The 20,756-nt window shown below is 38.2% G+C and overlaps 1 protein-coding gene across 9 annotated transcripts; it reads right to left on the bottom strand.

Annotated features, from left to right (window-relative positions):
* Positions 1-1,426: 1,426 nt before the first annotated feature.
* On the bottom strand, positions 1,427-19,010 carry LOC113580648 (hippocalcin-like protein 1). 9 transcript variants are annotated; one of them, XM_027015331.2, is made up of 8 exons: positions 18,566-18,655; positions 10,693-10,786; positions 10,413-10,555; positions 10,190-10,285; positions 4,768-4,815; positions 4,042-4,458; positions 3,227-3,332; positions 1,427-2,971 (listed from the first exon to the last, which is right to left on the bottom strand). In XM_027015331.2, the coding sequence occupies exons 6-8, from the start codon at positions 4,417-4,419 to the stop codon at positions 2,874-2,876; spliced, it is 582 nt and encodes a 193-aa protein (XP_026871132.1). In that variant the 5' UTR covers positions 4,420-4,458; positions 4,768-4,815; positions 10,190-10,285; positions 10,413-10,555; positions 10,693-10,786; positions 18,566-18,655; the 3' UTR covers positions 1,427-2,873. The 9 variants fall into 9 exon arrangements, with proteins under 9 accessions (XP_026871132.1, XP_026871131.1, XP_026871129.1 ...); XM_027015330.2 differs by having other exon boundaries at positions 10,418-10,555; XM_027015328.2 differs by having other exon boundaries at positions 10,422-10,555.
* Positions 19,011-20,756: the final 1,746 nt, after the last annotated feature.

The following is a 20,756-nucleotide window of genomic DNA, read 5'->3' as shown; positions in this document are numbered from 1 at the left end:
TTTCTAATTGATGTAGAATTTTGAGATCACTTTCAAACACGACGCTTTCTAAAAAGGGCAGGGTTTTTTTTTGGTGTTTTTTTAAACCCCTTTTTCTTGGCTGCACCCACAGACACTCGTCGTTACAGGAGGGCCAAGATGGTGAGTCAACTATGTGTTCTGTGAGAGTGAGCTGTTTTGAGGTCAAACCAATACGGTAGGACGGACTTTGATTCGGCAAGCTGCCTTAGGCCGGAGCTTGCACAAAGCATTCAGTAGACATTTTTTTTCTTCCTATTTTAAGGACTGCCATTTTTTTTTATGGAGTTGAGATACAGTGAACCTTAAAGTTTACTGTGAGCGCTGTGAGTTTGAAAGGGAGTTTATAATTATATCCACTGTTAACATTAGTGACATTCGAAACATTTTAAACATTCCATTTTTCTTTTGGGCAATTTCCTGGGTTGATGTTGAGTTATTGTTAAAGGGAATATTCTACTTCCAGGGATAAATTAAACAAGGTAGTAAAATAATATTAGAAATCTTAAGAGCTTAAAACATAACTGCTATAAAATAGTTATACCAACAAACCATTAACATATTGGCAATCGAGGTGGAATTAGTATATTAAGGATTGAACAGTAAATCAAAAGTTAAATAGTGAAATAAAAATGATCTACCAAAATAAGAATTAAATAGTATACTTTTCCAAATCTTAAATATAGGAAGGTACTGATAATTATAGTGAAACCAATTAGTGGAACTTAAACTCAATACCTAAGAGAATTGTAAAATTTAGGATAAATTTTTTTCCCCTCCCCCCAGTTTTCAAAAGTAAAGGAAACTGGCTTTGTACAACACTGAAGGGATTCATTCTGAGGTGTCTTTAAAAAAAGGGATTGTGTTTGTTTGTTTGTTGTTGTTTTTTTCCTCTTAAAAATCATACATTGTAAAGGTCCTAATTTCTGAGATTTAAAATGTGTGTGTTTGGTAAGAGACATCTTTAGTCATACCAGTTGGAACGTTGGTTACTACTCCTAGAACTCCTTACTGTTCTACCCATTACATAGTCAGATCAGACTATGGTTTTTCCTCCAAAAGCAAAAGAAGGATGTCTAGGCCACATCAAACACAAGCTGTCTTCCCTCTTCCCAAGGCTTCCAATTTAAATGTCCCCACTTCCTGTTCCTGGCTGTCTCAGTACATATACATGCAAGATACAAAAGCAAACATTATCAATTCATGCATATGATGCTGTTTGTTTATTCATATTTGTGTGGCATGAAATTTTAAATGAATGATAGGTTATCTGAATAAACTGCTTCATGTTTTACATTTATTATATTATTTCATGTTTTAGTAATTAGGAAAATTCATAACTAAACATTAGGACCTTCCATACCAAACAAAGAACCATGTATAATAGTAACTACTAGTTCAATCCAAGAAGGATGTACATCTTTTTTTTTTTTTAATGGAAACAAAAGGAGAATTATCACAATAACACTCCAGAGCTTTCATATTAACAGCACAATTACAGTTTCCTTGACAAATACTGCAAAACATCTGTCATAACTATGAACAACATTTTAAAACAAACATGTCAAGATTAGTTAGTTTCTTTAGATTAGCTAGTTCTTCTTTAGCTCTAGTGCCAAGCCCATAAGCTGTCAGTGAAGGATGCAAGTTATGTTTACAACAAAAATTCACTCGATTTTCCTCCATTTTTACACTGTTTAATTAGAAGTAGTTACTTAACATCTGGAAATTCACTAGAGATTCCAGCTTGACATGCTGGCGAAAGGATGACAATAACTATACTTAATAAAAAATAACTAAGCCAGCCATGAGGTCAGAAGCATCCCCATGACTATCTCTGTGAAACAGCATCTTATGACATAAGCTACAGTTTCTATGGTGATGGAACAGGAAGTGATGAACTCCCAGATGTGTACTTAAATCTGTTATTTGGCAGTCGTGCAAGAACATGTAGTATGTGGCATGCGTAAAGAACATCTTTTTAAGGATGACACCTGGAGAAGAAGTTTATACTTTAGAAGAAGAAAGTCATTAGCATTGGGCTTCACTATGCTCCACAGCAGATATCTTGCACAAGTAACAAGAAATTGCACCATCAACAACAGTAATGGCATAGTGTACTAAACACCAACATTAAAACAGTCCTTTTCAAATCACTCTAATATTAAAATTGTCAAAATACATGCAGTGGCAGGATCATAAGCAAAGCCTCGCATAAAATGGTGAATCACAAAGGGGTAAAAGGATTGCCAGTATAAAAGAATAGCAGTCATAAATGCACTGTGATATACATCCATGAAGTCCAGTGGAGGGAAGGACCAAAGAAAGAATTATGTGGAATGCTTGCATTTTCAACCAGAAAGTCAATAGACAGCACAAACCACTACCAAAGTAACTTAATTATTTAAAAACTAGTTACAGTTAAAATAAGACTTCTGGAAAACATTCTAAAATGTATTGTTTGCTTGACTTGCCTTAGTACTATTCAGGTGTGAACAAATTTTCCCTTTACTGTTCATCAAAATGAACTTTACAGTTGTTAACATTTCACCTTTTCTATTTCAAACAATTGTGACACACAAAACCAACCAACCAAACATGTTTTCTAATATTAAGTGGTGGTCTTAAGTATTGTCTGGTACAAGGACTGATGACAGCTCACTAGACTTTCCTTCAAAATGACATTTTAAAAGTGGCCCCTAATTCAGTGAAAACTAGTTCAGTGAAAACATATAATGGTATTAGTAAATTAAAACATTTAGTAGTGCAGTAAAATTCCTAAATGGATACATGAACACTTATGTGCACATGGACTCAGTCAACACTATTAGCATAGCAACCTGAGTATCTGGAGCTCAGAACTGGCTGGCACTGCTGGGGTCACACTGTAGCAGGCGGACAATAGAGGGGTCACTCCTGGCACCTTTGATAAACTCCTCCAGAGAAATCTTTCCTAAAACAGCAAAGCAGGATGCAGGCATTAAGTCTCACAAGCAATATACTAACTAAATAAGACATTCTGAGGAGGTTCAGAGAATACTAATATAATTGTTACAATACTATGCATTTTTCTGGCAGTGTGTGCATAAATCCAAGGCCAAGGAATACAGAAATTTGTCAGGTTAATGGTTGAGGGTTAGATGGAAAACGGAAAAGAGGCAATAATGAAAACATCTCTGGAGTTGTTTTTTTGTTTGTTTGATTTTACCATCATTATTGGTGTCCATCTGTCTGAAAATCTTATCTGTTCTCTTCTCTGGTGTTGATTCATCCTCTGGCATTTTCATCACAGATGACACCATCTTATAGATTGCCTGAGTGGGATCCATCAATATGCAACAAAGAGAGAAAAAAATAATCCAATTAAATAAACGAATGACTATGGTTTAATTTTAATACAATGTATTTGCCTTTTTAATAAAGAAGTCATATTGTCAAACATTATGTGTTTTCTCAAAAACATCATCTGGTTCTCAAAATAAGAATCTAAGGTAAGGATGATTTGGGGAAATCAGGCATACATGATCAGCATAGACGAGATAATCGGGAAAACATTTCTCTGATGTATATTTTCCCTGATATTTCTCCTCCTAATTCAAAGCAATCTTATTACCATGCAAGTTTTGTAACTAATGGGATTTTCAAAAGTCAATGCTAGGCAGTCATTTGTCACACTCATTGTTACCTGCAGATCTAAAGATTTTTTTCTAGATGTCCCAGAATTGTCCCTTAGTTTTCACGTGAAAATCCCATGAACAACCTTCATTTTCAGGCCTTTTTTTTTTTTGTTATTTCCAAATGCAGTTTTTGATGTATTATTTATAGCTTGTTGGAGATAATGTATTTGCTGTAAATGTATTATTTATAGCTTTTTGGTTCAGTAGAGATTTTTACATGTTGAACTGGAGAAGAAACTATGCTAACATGTGCTTGTTTATAAGCCTACAAAACAACATTAACGCCACGTTAGATATATTTATACACAACAAAGACATCAAACAGCAAAGCCAGGTCAGTTCTCACCTGAACGATTTCCAGCATCTCTGCTCGGCTTATGTATCCGTTGCCATCCAGGTCATACATACTAAAAGCCCACTTGAGCTTCTGCTCCAGCTTACCCCGTGAAGTCACACTCAGGGCGATGATGAACTCCCTGAAGTCTATTGTCCCATCACCATTGGTGTCGAATGTTCGGAACACGTGCTCAGCAAACTTGGAAGCATCACCATAGGGGAAGAAGTTGGCGTAGATCTTCTTGAACTCATCCACGGTGAGATGGCCAGTGGGGCAGTCCTTCAGGAAGCCCTTGTACCACTCCTGTAGCTCGTGGTCGGTGAATTCGGTGTTCTCCCGCAGGTCATTGAGCACCTCTGGACGCAGCTTGCTGTTCTGCTTCCCCATGGTGGTGCAAGTGAGCAGCCTGCTGGCCTTTCTCTCTGCCTTACAGTGAAAAACAGTACTGAGTGGATGTGCAAAAAGATGTAACATACTATGACATAAGTATTTGGCTTATATGAACACAGCAGAAAACTCAGGTAGCAGCCAGTTGTAAGAGCATATCTGTTAAATGGAATATATTTGTTACAGTATGTTAGAAGCAGACATTATTAAGATTTGTGAAAAATGCAAGAGAGTGTGAGATGTGTGTTCGATATAGTGTTATTCTATATACTGTATATGTATGTTAAGTACAATATTACACATATACAGTATATTGTATATATTAAGTACAGTATTCTGTCAACAGACCTATTTAGAAGTGTAGAAGAAGACCTTCCTTCCTCTTATCTCCTCACACTGTCAGATGATCAGAGAGATCACAAGAGACAGTAAGACAGCTGTTATGCAAATTAATGAAACCTAAATGTTTATGTGGTCAGTTAAAAAAAACCAAAAACAAAACAGTTTGACCCACTTTGATTTTCCTCCTTTAAATAAAGCCTTCATTGGCTAATTTACCATTCCAGAGTTAATTCCAAGACAATATGGCCTTGATATTACACAGAGAACAAAGCATGGAAATGATGCAACAGTACAACAGTGAAAGACTGTCAACACTCTAAAACAGACTTTAAAATTTAGCTAAATCAAGTCTTCGGTAAGGTAATGATAATCAGCATTACAATATTGAAGACCAATAAAGCCTTAATGAGTCCATTAAGAAACAGAGCAAATGTTTCTTTATCATTAATTATGATGCTCTTAAGTCAATATTCAAGCAACCACAATGGAAATTTGGAGAGCTTTCGGGCTTGGCTGATCTCTCAATTCAGGAGTTCTTTGTGGTATTTATAAGTATTAATCTGCAATCATAAAATCATAGCACAACAATTATCTCTAATGAATGTAAATTGAATCTAAATAAAGTTATAAGTTAATATAATGACTATTAAAATGTGGATAAATATATTAAAAGGAACTGACTGAGCACTGGGAGAGAGATTATATTAAACTTACTAACAATTTTATTTAACTTCAGGCTCCTTAATTCTTATAGTCAACTTCTGAAACTACCTATCTATGTGATCATTTAATGTAATTATAGTGAAAACTGAAGATTTTCCTTGTTCAAAACAGCAGCTAGGTCATTCTTATGGTAATGGGTGAGTGAAATGTTATGTAGGGAGTGTGATAATAAACCCAGCCAGGGGACTAGACTAACAAGTGGTTTAATGACTCCTGTAGCCAGATTCCAAATTGCTGTCACTACTGCGGGGAAATTATCTCTGCTCTACAGGATACTCTCATGACTCAAAAATGCCTATTTCCTGCTATAATTAAATGAGCACCACTGTGTACCATTTGAGTCGACCACATTCATTTTTTCCTCTGAGTGTTTCAGGCCTTAGTTTTACACCCGATATGTTTATATGAAGCCTCTGTCAATCACAAATAGAAAAGGCAGTCTTCCAAAATCATCAATTAGAGGTCAAGGGCACTTCAGCACCACTGGGGCTGCAGGCTAAAGCATGGCTTAAAAGTTGACATTCCTTCTGCACTGCACAAACATACGATAAGTCTTTTCAAACAAACCTATCAACACATACTCCATATGCCCACATAATATTGCAATAATGTACTGAATTTAAATGGGCATTTAGATGATCCTTATAGAACACTCTACTGATATTTTAAATTTAAGCATGTTTTTCTTCTCAATATTGATACCAATAATATATCACATTTGTATCATATTGTCTCATAGATTATACATAGGTATGTACATAGGTGTTGTATATGGTGCACTGCTGTCATATTGCACACCACTGCAGTCATCTTTGATTGCTGTTACCTTGCAGATGACCAGGGGCAGCCACAATCAACAGGCTCATTATGAGAAGCTTGAAAGTAGAGGCCAGCTGAAACAGCAGTGAGCACCTCATGCCAATATTACATCTTTCCTTAAAAGCTAACAAGCTGGCATCTTTAAAGGGGCTGACTTATTGCAGATCAGTTGACACTGATGGTAGTAGGAGCCCCAGAGATGATTATCAAACTCATGAATAATAATCATAATTCCAAGTAGGCCTAAGTAAATATGCACTAATAAGCCTAGCCTTTAAAAAAAAAAAAAAAAAAAAAACACGAACAAAACAGCAAACAAACAAAACACTGATTCCCACCTTATAAAAACAACCTTCTCAACCCCTAAACAGGTACACTAAGGTTTCCATGGCTACCGTCACAAAAGGCATATCAAACATTGGCTCTTTTCAGGGTCTATGAGGAGAGACATCTGACAACATTCACACAAGTTACTCTCTAATGGCTAATGTTCACATTTGCATGCATGGGAAATTGCTTAATTATCATATACTATTCGAAGACCCCCCCGCCCCCCCAAAAATATCAATAAAATGAGCACAGTAAAAACATATTCATGTTGGCTTGTGACTGCAAACCACAATGGGGGAAAAACCCACCAAGCAAACAGACATCCTATGGGGGACCAGAAGCAGATGCTATAATCTTCTGCCACTCAAGTCAAACCCACTTGACAATTCCATGCACGTGAAAACCTTAAACCAACAATGTCCACTGCTCCTTCATGAACAAAACAAAGCCTTGAACATTTGACCACGTCGGAGCTTAGCAAAACCCGTTTCACAGAGCTGTAGCGCCAGACAAACTGCTATGGTTTTCAGTTGGCATCATCATGATTATTCCTCCATTGTTTCTAATGTGGAATCAGAGCATTATCATCTAATGAAAGTTCTGTGGTGTAGCTATTGATGAAAGCAACAGGCAGATGACAGCAGTGCAGAAGCCTGCGAAACATGAAGCAAAAGCTCATGAGGTGTCTGGTAATCCCTTGCCACACAAAATTAGGGAGGGAGAAAATATGAGTATCGATTAGAGGAAGAACTACATTCAGGCCGACACTTCTAACTGCACATGGGCTTTCTGGTGAGTGCCCTTAAGACAGTGTAAGAGTAGTCAAACCACATCTAATACGAGGTTCCACAGCCACACTTGAATTCAGTGCACTGTGTTGCCTTGATTGAAGGCATTAAGTTAGTTTTAATACAAACCAACATTTTCTGAATTTGGAAAAAGTAGCAGTGGTCTTTTGAAATTTGGGATTCTCTCTTCCAGTCACAAGCTCATAGATGAAAGTAATAAATAAAGATCAAGTGTATTACATGTACTGTATGCTCATTGCTTAAGTACTGTTGATAGACTACTTTTAGTTTTTCAAAGATGACTTCAGTTGTTTTTGGCTTATTTTAACATTTGTTTTGACAATTACTTTTATTGTCCTCAAAGAGATTTTCCTAAAGGAACATATCAAGGGAGAAAAACAACAGGATGTGGAAAAAATGCCCACCCTAAATATCCTGTGGGTTTATGCGTAACAATAGACTATTCCTCTTCCTGCTACTGACCTGACTCAAGTCACTGACCTCTCCAGGGAAGGAAGGAGTTATTGAGGAGTGATCACAATACCTCTGAGAGGATATCCACCCATCTCTCTCTCTCTCACACACAAAATTTGTTTGAGCTACACATTCTAGCCATTTAACTGCTACTGTAGCATACCACCCTCAATTCAGTAGTGACGATGACGTGGGTAAAGACCCAGTTCCACTTCTGTGCCTCAAACTGGTACCAGCACAATATAGAATGATCCACTCAGACATTATTTGGTCCTCAGTGTTTATTTGGAATCAGAACTGGCCAGTGATGAACCAGGCTGACACACTGGACATGCAAACTCATGGGCTTCTTTCTGTAACTTTATGTAAAATGAACCTATAAGACAAGCCCAGGATGCTGAAGATAGTAAGAGTAAGAACAAGGTATGTGTTTATAATGTACATACAAACACACACACACACACACACACACACACACACACACACACACACACACACACACACACAGTCATACAATAAGCAAATTTGAGATGCAGTATTACTATACTGATAGTTAAGAAGTTTTTGAAGAAGTTAGATAACAGTTAGATAATAAATCTCTAAGGAGTAATATGGTGTGAAGTTTTTCTTTTCCAGAGTGGGTTTTCTACATTTCTAAAAATACAGTTATTAAATGTTACCATGGTATAAGACTAAGCACTTGAGTCTGCACACAGAGATTTTACTCCCACAAGACACGCACTGTGAGAAAAATATGACTGTATTTCCATGGGGGTGTGGGAAGTGCTTGTTTGCTTGGGAATGACTGCTTGAAACCAATGAAAAAGTGTTGCACCTCACCTCCACCCCTCCAACACACACAAACACAAAGTGGTATACAATAGCTCAAGGCACACAAACTCACAGCATGACAGTTTTTTACGCACGCGTGCACACACAAAGAATGGAACAAGTGTAAGGCTGGACAATGAACTGATACTGTCCCCACAATGTGGAATTCATGCTGTCAAGCATGTTACTCATGACTGCTTTCCAAGACTTACAAAACAGATGAGAATATAGTGATGTTCAGTCTACAGTATGATACAAGCAATACACAAGAAATCCTCTGAAACAAAATATGCAGGAAAATTGCCCCTTCCTCAAGCGGCTAATTCTAAAATAGAAATCGATTCTGTTTCATAATGAGTCAGTTACTCATTACTCCCGAGTAACAGCCCCATTGTCAGATAGCATCATAGATGTAACACATCCACATACATCTGCTCAATATAAGCATGAAAACCTTGTGTTTAGCATGTGTATTCTTATCCTCACTAGCTCAGCTTTGCCCGAAGCACAAAGAGCCTTAACTGAAAATTAAAGTACAGTTGGTAGCAGCACATTAGCAAAATGAATTCAATGAGTAATTAAAAAAAGAAAGTTTAGTTTCACTATTTTTTTTCTGTGTGGATTCCCATGGCTCTTGGTCTTTACTAACCTCTTCTCACAAACTCATTTTGTTCGCTTTGCGCTGCCGTCAATGTGGCAGTGAACTCCTTCCTACACACAGGCTGTTGCAGCGCACACGAGGAACCCAAGCTGTCATTGCGGTCCGCTTCTCTCCCTCCATCTCCTGTTCAGCCTTGCTCCCAGCCAGCCATGTGTGACCCTCACATGAGAGACTCTGGCAGCGTGCTAACACATTTATTCAAAGTTTTCTTTTCACTCGTCAGTCACCTTTACTTTTATTTCTCCAACCTTTTTGAGACCGTATGGCGCTACGTGAGGGTTGTCACAGGAGAAGGCTTCTGCATGAATCTCACTGCTCGCTTTGGATTGGAATGGAGGATTACTGAACAGAAACTGAATCGCAGCAATGGTGTCAAAAGATGCTTTAACTGACACACTGGTTGATTTGAATTAAAATGATATGAAATTGGTTATTATTTTTCAGTCATAGAACAGAGAATATTATTTATCTCAGTGTGGCTTAAGATAAATGGTGCACCCAAATGAGTATCAAAAATCCATCAACAGATATGAGAATTGTACTTTGCCAGCAATACAATGATCAGCCATGACATGAAAACCACTGAGAGGTGAAGTGAAGAACATTAATTATTTCACTGCAATGGCACCTGTCAAGGGGTGGGAACAGTCCACTCGAAGTTGTGTTGGAAAAATATGGACAAGCATAAAGATCTGAGCAATTTTGTCAAGGCCCAAATTATGAAGGCTAGACATCTAGCTCAGAGCATCTCTAAAAGAGCAGGTCTTGTGGATGTTCCCAATATGTAGTGGTTAATACTTACCAAAAGTGGTCCAAGGAAGGACAACCGAAGAACTGGCAATATGATCATGAGTGCCCAAGGCTCACTGATGCATGTGGGGAGCGATGGCTATCCCACCTAGTCCCATCCCACAAAAGAGAATTAAAGTTAATGCTGGGTATGATAGAAAGGTTTTAGAACACATGGTGCATTACTGCTTGCTGCATATGACACTGCGAAGCTTCAGACCCATCAGAGTGCTGACCTTACCCACCACTGAAAGCTCCTACAATGGGCACATGAGCATCAGAACTGGACCATGGAGCAATGGAAGGTGGTGGCCTGGTCTGATGAATCCCATTTTCTTTTACGTCATGTGGACAGCTGGGAGGGGGGTGCGTCACCTACCTGGGGAAGAGATGGCACCAGGCTCTACTATGGGAGGAAGGCAAGCTGGCAGAGGCAGTGTGATGCTCTAGGCTATGTTATGGGAAACACTGGGTCCAGGCATTCGTGTGGATGTTACTCTGATATGTACCACCTACCTAATCTTTGTTGTAGAGAAAGTACTCCCCTTCATGGCAATGGTATCCCTTAATGGCAGTGGCCTCTTTCAGAAGGATAATGCACCATGCTGCACTGCAAACATTGTTGAGGAATGTTTTGAGGAACATGACAGAGCTTGAGAAACATGACAAAGAGGTTATATCTGAATTTAGGCTCCAAATTCCCCAGATCTCAGTGCAATCAAAAATCTGTGGGATGTGATAAAAAAACAAAAATGATCCATGGAGACCCCACTTCACAACTTACAGGACTTAAAAGATGGGTGGGTAATGTCTTAGTGCCTGATACCAGGACACCTTCAGAGGTCTTGAGGAGTCCATGCCTCAATGGGTCAGAGATGTTTTGGTGTTATGAGGTTTTAATGTTATGGCTGATCGGTATATGTGCACATCAAAAAACAAGTCCCTCCCCATCTCAAACATGTTTTTATCAATCTCTTTCACACCATCAAGTCCCAGAGAGAGAGAGCCTCAAAAAGAAAACTCAAAGCTTACATAACTAATGCATGTCCTAAGATATTCATTCAACTGGTCCATGCACAATGGGGTAAAGGTAACCTGACCAGCCTTAAAAACCACACCGCATGGCAAATGGAGCAGCTGATGCACAAGTTGGCACACATGCACAAGTTGGTATCTGTTCTTCAACCTACAGCCAGAATTTCATGTTCTCACAATTAATAACATTGTAATATTGCTAAGTAAAATTAATGTTTTCTATGCTCAGATTCACAAGAAAGTTACATAATTATAAATAATAATATATTGTAAAACCTGTGCATAGAGAGTGTTAAAAAACAGACATCATAATTGGCATCCTTGAGCTTAGTATATTGCATGCTCTCCATTAGCTGAAATACACTCAGCACTTGTACATTGGTTACTGAATAAGAAAGAAAAACAACAACAAAAAAAAACAAAACAGTGAAGATCCTGTTTTTTTTATATCTGCAGAGTATCTCCATATTCTTGGCAGTCATAGAAGTACCACCATACTTCACATCAAGGGTGAGGTGGTTCTCTCCATGACCCATTACTGTTTTCTGATTTGTGAATTCACCCTTTGGCCATTTACTGTAATATCAGACCTGACTCACCAGGCAGTAGTCCAAGTTCCAGTAGTCCAAGTTCCAAGTTCCTTCAGCAAACTTCATGTGAAGCTCAACCAGCGAGAGCAGCACGTAACCCTTAAGGCACCATACATGTCACGATGATACACTGGCTAATGTACAGAGCTGCCAGTCAGGCTGAAGCGCCCATTACAGCTCTGCACTGCTAGGCAAGATTGATAATGTGGGCCATCCCGTAGAAACTCATTATGATTCCTCGACAAGAGGTAGCGTTATACCACAATGGGCATGGCATGACAAAGGAAACCATTTATATTGACCTACCACAAGGCTATAAGTGCACAGCGTGGGAGGTTTCAGATTAAAGCTTTGAAACTTCCATTTCCATTTGCGTTCAAGCACTTGAAGATGTTAAATAAACGTGCCTAAGACTGTCTCCAGCATCTTATGTAATAGGTTTTAACTGAACCATCCATGGATCCCTGGATGTGCAGATGATTAGGTCACAGCATGTCTCATGTAATTACTGCTTGCCAACCCCTCATTTGGTTATATTAAAACAGTATGTTCAAGATAAACAATGAATCTTGTTTTAATACAGTTGAGTTTTCCAAAATATATGCCAAACTTGCACCAGATTACAAAAGCAATTGCTCTCATTTAGTTCCGTTTATCCAAGAAAAACAAAACAATGTTCATCTCATAAGCTGTCTATCAGAGCAAGAGTCAACCCAACAGGCATACACATGGTGCTATTTGAAAGCTGATCACCACCTCTGAAAAAAAAAAAAAAACATTTTCAACAGCATGCTTGAAAAATCAATCATGTCTGTGGTGAGGATCCCTGCTTCCTGCCAGAAAGGCATGGAGAAGATCCCCTTCTATAAATGACTGCATGGAAACCCCGACAGAGGAAGAACGGCGCCTTGTCTAAGCATGGAAGGCTTCCTCTATGAGGTGTGAATCAGCTTGGCGGGGGAAGGGGTGCTGTGTGTACGAGTGTTTACAAGTGTGTGTAACTATCATTTAGTTTTCTACAGTTGTTGTGCAACACTTTTTATGTTGTACATTAAGTTAATCATTTTTTTCCTCACTTGTCTTTTTCCTTTACAGTTTCAAGCCCTCCGTCTAGATTCCTTTTTGCATATGTCTGCTTTTTGTCCTCCCCTGATTTCTCTCTTTCTTTACATCACATCTCAGAAGAATCCCCAACTGTCTTTGTAGTGGTAACATTTGTAACTAGAAGAGTTATAATATACTCACATTAGAACAACATTTTTTTTTTTTAATTTTCAGTGATCATTTCAGTCTTGTTCAGTATCATGTTTGATCAGTACAGCTGCACAAAAACTAAACACAAAACACATTAAAACAGGAAATAATCTAGCACTGGCCTGCCAAACTAACAGAGAGTAGAGAATGTTTCTGTCCCAGTGGGAATAAATGTCATTGACAGATACGAAACAGGCCTAACACAGACTCCCTTTGTACAGAACTTCACTGTAGTCCTCTACTGCAGTCCTGTAAGCGAGCTTAATCATTAATGAGAATATACACATCTACACTGCTTCCTGACCAACATTTCTTCAGACATGATGTGGCCATTCTGAGCAACACTGCTTGACATTTAAGGGCATTGCCTTGAATGTTCCTGGCTGTTAACTTGCTAACAATAACAATTTGATTTCATAATAATAAAAGACCAACAAAACAGAACTTCAGAGTAGAAACTCAAGCAAAACAAAAAACACAAACAAAATGCAGACAGTACCCAAATATGATGCTGCATGATTCTGAGATATAATGTAGAGGATATTAAACAGGCTTACTATACAGCAGCTTCAGTCAGAGTAAGCTTTGTGTTCTGTGACACCCTGTGGATTTACTGTGGAAGCAAGTAGAGTGAGTTGATTGGTTGTGTGTTTCACAAGCAGAGCAATGGCTTGCATCTTCTCATTAATCTACTACAGGAAAATGTACTTGATGTCCCCTCCCTCCACACCAAAGAAAGTCTCATCATTCCATGTAACCTGAGGGCACACTGTTGTGCTATTATTTTACTTATGATTTATGAATTTATTTAACTGTATGGAATGTTACCACACCATGGGACCAATGGACAAACTTCATTATACTGTATTCACAGTTCTAAGTAATGACAACAAACAAAATTATTTTTCTTCCAGTTAAAATCCTAGTAGTGACTGTTGATATAACATTCCTTTAGATCTGCCTCATTATAAACTTCAGAGGAATTTGTCATGATACTAATATAAACAGGGCAAAATTCCTAGCATCAAATGGAGGCAAAATTCCTAGCATCAAATAGAGTTTTACACTTTGAGAAAATTCTATTATTTTTATTTATTTACATCTCCTGACAGATTGTGATAGGCTTTGCTGAGAAGACCAAATGCTGATTGAAGCCTAATAACAAAAGGCAGAATAAATTTCTGCTATAGTTGAATTCACCTTTGCCACCTTTTGTTCAACTCTTTGTTCAAACAAGGGCGCATCTGCCACTATTGTGACCTGTTCCATTCAGCCTGATAGAGGAGAGAGAGGCCCATTTGGCACACCAAGGTATTACTCATTTCAAATCCATTATCATATTATCTTCCTCTTCTATGAAATTCATTCATATATTTTAAGATACATTTGGGATGATGTCAAAATGTGAGTTGAACTATAGGACTGTGTGGTTAAATACAATGACATGACAAAACAACCATGTGTTATACTAAATAACTGTTATGAGAAATCTACACATTTAGCAAGACATTGACACATTCAATAAAAAAAAATCTCATTGACTACTTATAATTAAAAGGTACATTTTGGGCATGACTGTTATAATGGTATGAAAATTGTCTCTGGAAAAACTGCAGAATCACTGAACGGCAATAAATGAAATACAGTATTAAAATAGTCTTTTCAGTTTACTGATAACATACCCAGTTATTAAGAAGCAGAATTAATGGTGCTATGGGGGATTACCAACCCCTACCACTCTTCAGAATAAACAAAATAAAATCTAGCTTCCTGACTGCACAACTATGTGCAATGGTGTCTACACCAGTGATGGGCACTGTGGAATCATGTCACAAAGGGCTCTGACTTGGAGTGACCTTTATAACAAAGGGAATTGTCCACCTACATATGCTACATTTGGCAGTAATGAATTTTACTGGTTGGACACAGACCCAAATCAGCTGACAAGCTACTGGGCTGAAACATTAGTCCTATTGTGTGGGGATTTCATGCTTGTAGAAGGTGTGAATTCTTGCTCCACAGTGTTTCACAAGAATCCTCAAAGGTTACAAGAATGCTGCACACCTACTACTTCACAGATGCTGCTCTCACTTGCTCTATATCTAAAATCTTTCCTTATTTCATTCTCCCTCCATACCTTTTCAGCGTTCAAATGGTGTCCAATTAAAGCTCAGCTCTCTACTTTTTTTCTCTCCTTACCTCACTATTCTCGTCTTGCTCTGTTCCTGATACCAAATTCAGCTTCTTTAGAACAGAATTGTCACACTTTGAGCTTACGTGTAATTTTAATGAATGATCTTGGTGTTAAAAGATAGAGAAAATCAAACTAGAGTTAGGCTACTCTCATTGCCCTCATTTCTACTGTTAAACTGAGATTTAGGTTTGAGACTATGATACATACAGTAGTGTGAAAAAGTGTTTGCCCCCTTCCTGACATCTTATTTTTTTTGCATGTTTGTCATACTTAAATGTTTCAGATCATCAAACAAATTTAAATATTAGACAAAGATAACACAAGTAAACAAAATGCAGTTTTAAAATGAAGGGTTTTATTATTAAGGGAAAAAAATCCAAACCTACATGTCCCTGTGTGAAAAAATGATTGCGCCAAACCTCCCTTAAAACATAAATTAACTGTGGCTTATCACATCTTTGGAAAGCTGAGTTCAATTCCTCTAGCCAAACCCAGGCCTGATTACTACTCAATCAAGAAATCACTTAAACAGGACCTGCCTGACAAAGTGAAGTAGACCAAAAGATCCTCAAAAGCTAGAGAGCATGCTGCGATCCAAAGAAATTCAGGAACAAATGAGAGAGCTCAATTACTTTGTATATAAGTCTGGAAAAGGTTATAAAGCCATTTCTAAAGCTTTGGAACTCCAGCAGACCACAGTGAGAGCCATTATCCACAAATGGCGAAAACATGAAACAGTGGTGAACCTTCCCAGGAGTGGCCGGCCGACCAAAATTACCCCAAGAGCGCAGCGACGACTTATCCAAGAGGTCACAAAAGACACCACATCATCATCCAAAGAACTGCAGGCCTCACTTGCCTCAGTTAAGGTCAGTGTTCATGACTCCACCATAAGAAAGAGACTGGGCAAAAATGGCCTGCATGGCAAATTCCAAGATGAAAACCACTGCTGAGCAAAAATAACATAAAGGCTAGTCTCAGTTTTGCCAGAAGACATCTCGATGATCCACAAGACTTTTGGGAAAACACTGTGGACTGACGAGACAAAAGTTGAACTTTTTGGAAGGTGCATGTCCCATTACATCTGGCGTAAAAGTAACACAGCATTTCAGAAAAGGAACATCATACCAACAGTAACATATGGTGGTGGTAGCGTGATGGTCTGGGGCTGCTTTGCTGCTTCAGGACCTGGAAGACTTGGTGTGGTAAATGGAACCATGAATTCTGCTGTCTACCAAAAAATCCTGAAGGAGAATGTCCGGCCATCTGGTTGTGACCTCAAGCTGAAGTGCACTTGGATTCTGCAGTAGGACAATGATTCAAAACACACCAGCAAGTCCACCTCTGAATGGCTTAAGAAAAACAAAATGAAGACTTTGGAGTGGCCTAGTCAAAGTCCTGACCTGAATCTGATTGAGATGCTGTGGCATGACCTTAAAAAGGCGATTCATACTCGAAAACCCTCCAATGTGGCCTAATTACAATAATTCTGCAAAGATGAGTGGGCCACAATTGCTCCACAGTGCTGTAAAAGACTCATTGCCAGTTATCGCAAACGCTTGATTGTAGTTATTGCTGCTAAGGGTGGCCCAACCAGTTATTAGGTTTAGGGTGCAATCACTTTTTCACACAGGGCCATGTAGGGATTTTTTTCCCCTCTTAATAATAAAAACCTTCATTTAAAAACTGCATTTTGTGTTTAATGGTGTTATCTTTGTCTAATATTTACATTTGTTTGATGATCTGAAACATTTAAGTGTGACAAACATAAAAAAAAGATATCAGGAAGGGGGCAAACACTTTTTCACACCACTGCAGTGAGGTAAATACATAAAATAAATAGAATAAAACTAAAATAAAATTTATTTTACAAGTTTCAGTCTATTAATTTAATCGTCATTAAAATATAGACTAAGATATTGTAATTCAGACCAACTTTCATAATAATGGATTAAGATGGAACCTATGTAAAAGGCTATTGCTCTTAAAACAAATCAAGGCAAAAACCAAACAACTGCATCATTTCTATTTGTTCTGGGTTGTTTACAGTACAGGACCGTGGATTTTACTGCATGCCAGACGCTTCTTTTCACGGACACTGAAAACTGAAAACACCATACTTTTGTCTAAAGTGTTAGCTTCCATTTTATAGGGCAGTAATGATTACCACATAATGTTTAGAGTGACATATACCCCAGATCCACACCATACCAGGCATAAAGTGTGACAGTGTAAAGACACCAGGAAGAAGCTGACAGCTGTCATCTAAACAGAGGCAATAGGAGCCTACACACGCCAACCTGTGCTGCTGAAAATATGGCTTGTGAATGGACATTGTGTTTGCAAATTTGTTCGTCAGATATCCCTATTGTTATGCTTAACCTCTTAAAATCCAGTATTGTTATTTTTCCTAAGACACATTATACAGTCAATAGTATAAATTTAGTACCTAACCCGAAAACATATTAAAGTAAAAGGTAGCTTTATGAGAGAAGGAACATGAAAATACTCATGGAACATGTAATTCCATTGATCACATTGAATAGAAGTATAAACAGGAACAGACTAGCAATACAACACATGCTGCATAATAGGGCTGCAGATTATGGACAAAGATATTATATTGCAAGATTAATTTGCCGTTTGTTGCTACACCAGTAGTGCTACTGCAAACACCAATTTGGCAATCGATTATCAAGCGATATATTGTACAGTCGTTATGAGTAGGTGATTAGATGCCAGGTTACTGACCCTCCTCTATAATAGCGGCTTATCGCCTGGTTGTTTTTCACTACCGCTGACCCATACCCATAATATGTCACACCCTTTACCAATCAAAAGTAATAAAAGGACATTCCGGAATATTGCAACCCCTGTCACCGGTCGATTTTTTGTACGATTTTATGTTCATAACAAATAAATTCGCTACCTATTGACAGTAAGCTATATGACATACATGCGTGGCAAATCGATATAAATAATCTTTCAGTTTAAAGTAGAATTCTCAATAATTCTACCAACAGCGTAGTCCACGTTTATTTAAGTCTACAAAACCAGGAACATTTTAACTGGTGAACTAGTTACATTGGATTAATTAGAAGAAAAACAAACAAGTAGTCCAGCCAGCCACAATTGGAACAGTAACTCGACTGGAGCTTTCGCAACTGAACACAGTGCAAGAAATTATATCCTTCAGAAACACCAAAGCTGCGTACGTCGCTAATGCCAATGACAGGAGATCACTGCCAATACAAACAGCTGATGTATTAGACCAGATTAATGAAGAATGGCCAAATTTGTCCAATAGCCTACTTACGATGGTTCTGAGGTCCACTTTGGTGATGCGTTTCTTGAGAGTTTGAAATCGGTGGAACGATGGAACCCTACAGACACCCATGCGATCCGCCTCTATGCTAGTTGGAGGCACTAGTGCATTTTTTACGCGACGGTCTAAAACAGCACAAAAATAAAAGCAGTTCTGGATACACAGCTAAGGTGTTTGTGAACCTTAAAAAGAATTCCGAAAACACTGGCAGTGCAGTCGCGATGGGGCTAGAACTGTTAAAAACTGCACAGACTTTGAATCTAAGCGTGCAAACCTTAGAATAATTCTAGAAGACTAATACACCAACTTCCCATCACCTGTCGATACCCACGATTAGGTAAGCTTGGTTGTAAAACGTTCAAAGCTGATTGCTAGCTCGACAAGTTCGACAAGTTGAATGAACGTCACAATAGTAAGGGGTGGGGAATTTGCGTTAAGTATTAATCACTATCGTCACCACTAACGACGACTAAAAAGGTTTTCAGGTGCCAACGCTACAGTTAAAAGACGGACACAGCACTGTGACGCAGTGATATCTGGATACCTTCTTTCGGCCCTTACAATTAAGTATACGCTTTTTTGTCTGGGTGTTGCCAACTGCTTTGGATATAGACTTTTAGAATGTTCCTTTTCGAAACACATTCCATGTAGGCCTACCTAAAAGGATAAACATACAGCACGGATAGCATGCACTATTTATCACGTATTTCTGTTTTTACCATTTATCACCGGTCACTTTCAGAGCACAGGATCGTTGACTGAATATTATGCGTAGAGCAGACCGAAACTGTAGTAGCATAGTTGTGGCTGGTGAGGTATTACCAGAACAGTGGCTTTCTAGATTTTTACATGTCAATGTCATCGCTGAGTTGAGTGTGGTCCGCCTTGTAAAAAAATATTACAGCCCACACAGCGTAATGAATATGTATGAGTGGGTGTGTGTGGAAAGGAGACGAGTATAGCCTAGATGTATGCTGTATAAGTGATATTGATGACAGCAATAAACACCCTGGTTATCTATAGGGTTGCATGGCAAGAAAAGGTGGTAGAAATTCATGATTTTATGAATTTATGATTTAGTGCTATACACTTTAGTCAACCCTTTCCTTCACCATCCTTTTGAGAACCCAAAAGAAAGTGACCTGACAGCAGAAAAGTTTTATTTTCAGAGAAGCTGAGGATCCCCTAAAATCCCCTTCATCTTTTAATAGAGTAAGCCAGTGGAAGAAGCAGACTACATAATGCATGTTATATAATGCATCTCAGGAGTGTTTGTGTCCATGGAAATAGTAGTCCCCCAAAGACCATTACCACACCAACCAAGCCATTTAATTCCGTGGGCACCCACAAGAGAATTCATTGGAGAAATATTCCACTTTAAGATAATTAATGTGAGAAAATAATAAGCCCTGGACTCTTGAAAACTGAAATGAAGTTTGCTATAAATGTTTTGCTGGTGCACTCTGAAAATCTTTATATATATATATATATATATATATATATATATATATATATATATACGCTCAAGTGAGAATAAATTGATCAGAATTACTATTTACTTGGGTACATACATTAAGAAGCACTGGTAATGTCAAAGACTACCATGATGAGTACAATGATCCAAGTACAGAACAGAAAAGGTTATAATTTTAGATAAAGCACATAAAACACTTGTGCAATTCTGAGACAAATGAGAGAAAGACGTGACCAGAGGGACAGAGTAAGGAAGTAGAGGAAAAAAGGGAGTGGTCATGATGCAAGATGAACTGCCTCATCTGTGAAATGTGCTGGAAGCATGCACATCCTGCCAGAGGAACAGCACTTCACCTGGCAGTAGGCCAATGATCCAAACATACTAATAAAAGAAACCTTGGAGTATTATCATTGGAATGTTCTAGCCAAGTCAGTCACCTAACCAGACCCTCACTGACCAAGAATTTCACTTACTAAAAACAAGATTGATGACAAAAAGATTGGCACACATAATCCCTGAAGTCGAGTTAAAATGAGCTCAGAATGACTGCTTTTCAGGCTTGGCAGGGCATCACAAAATAAAGTATCCAGCATTCAGTGAAGTCTGTGGACTGCAGAGTTCAGGCAATCACAAAATGCCAAGATCATACAACCAAATTTCAAATTATATTTAATATTATGTTTACTGCGTAGTTGCTTATGGTCCCTG

Source organism: Electrophorus electricus, chromosome 13 (genome assembly GCF_013358815.1).
Source record: "Electrophorus electricus isolate fEleEle1 chromosome 13, fEleEle1.pri, whole genome shotgun sequence".
Classification (NCBI taxonomy): Eukaryota; Metazoa; Chordata; class Actinopteri; order Gymnotiformes; family Gymnotidae; genus Electrophorus; species Electrophorus electricus.
The sequence above is the reverse complement of the archived record's forward strand: the minus strand, read 5'-3'. Positions and strand labels throughout refer to the sequence as shown.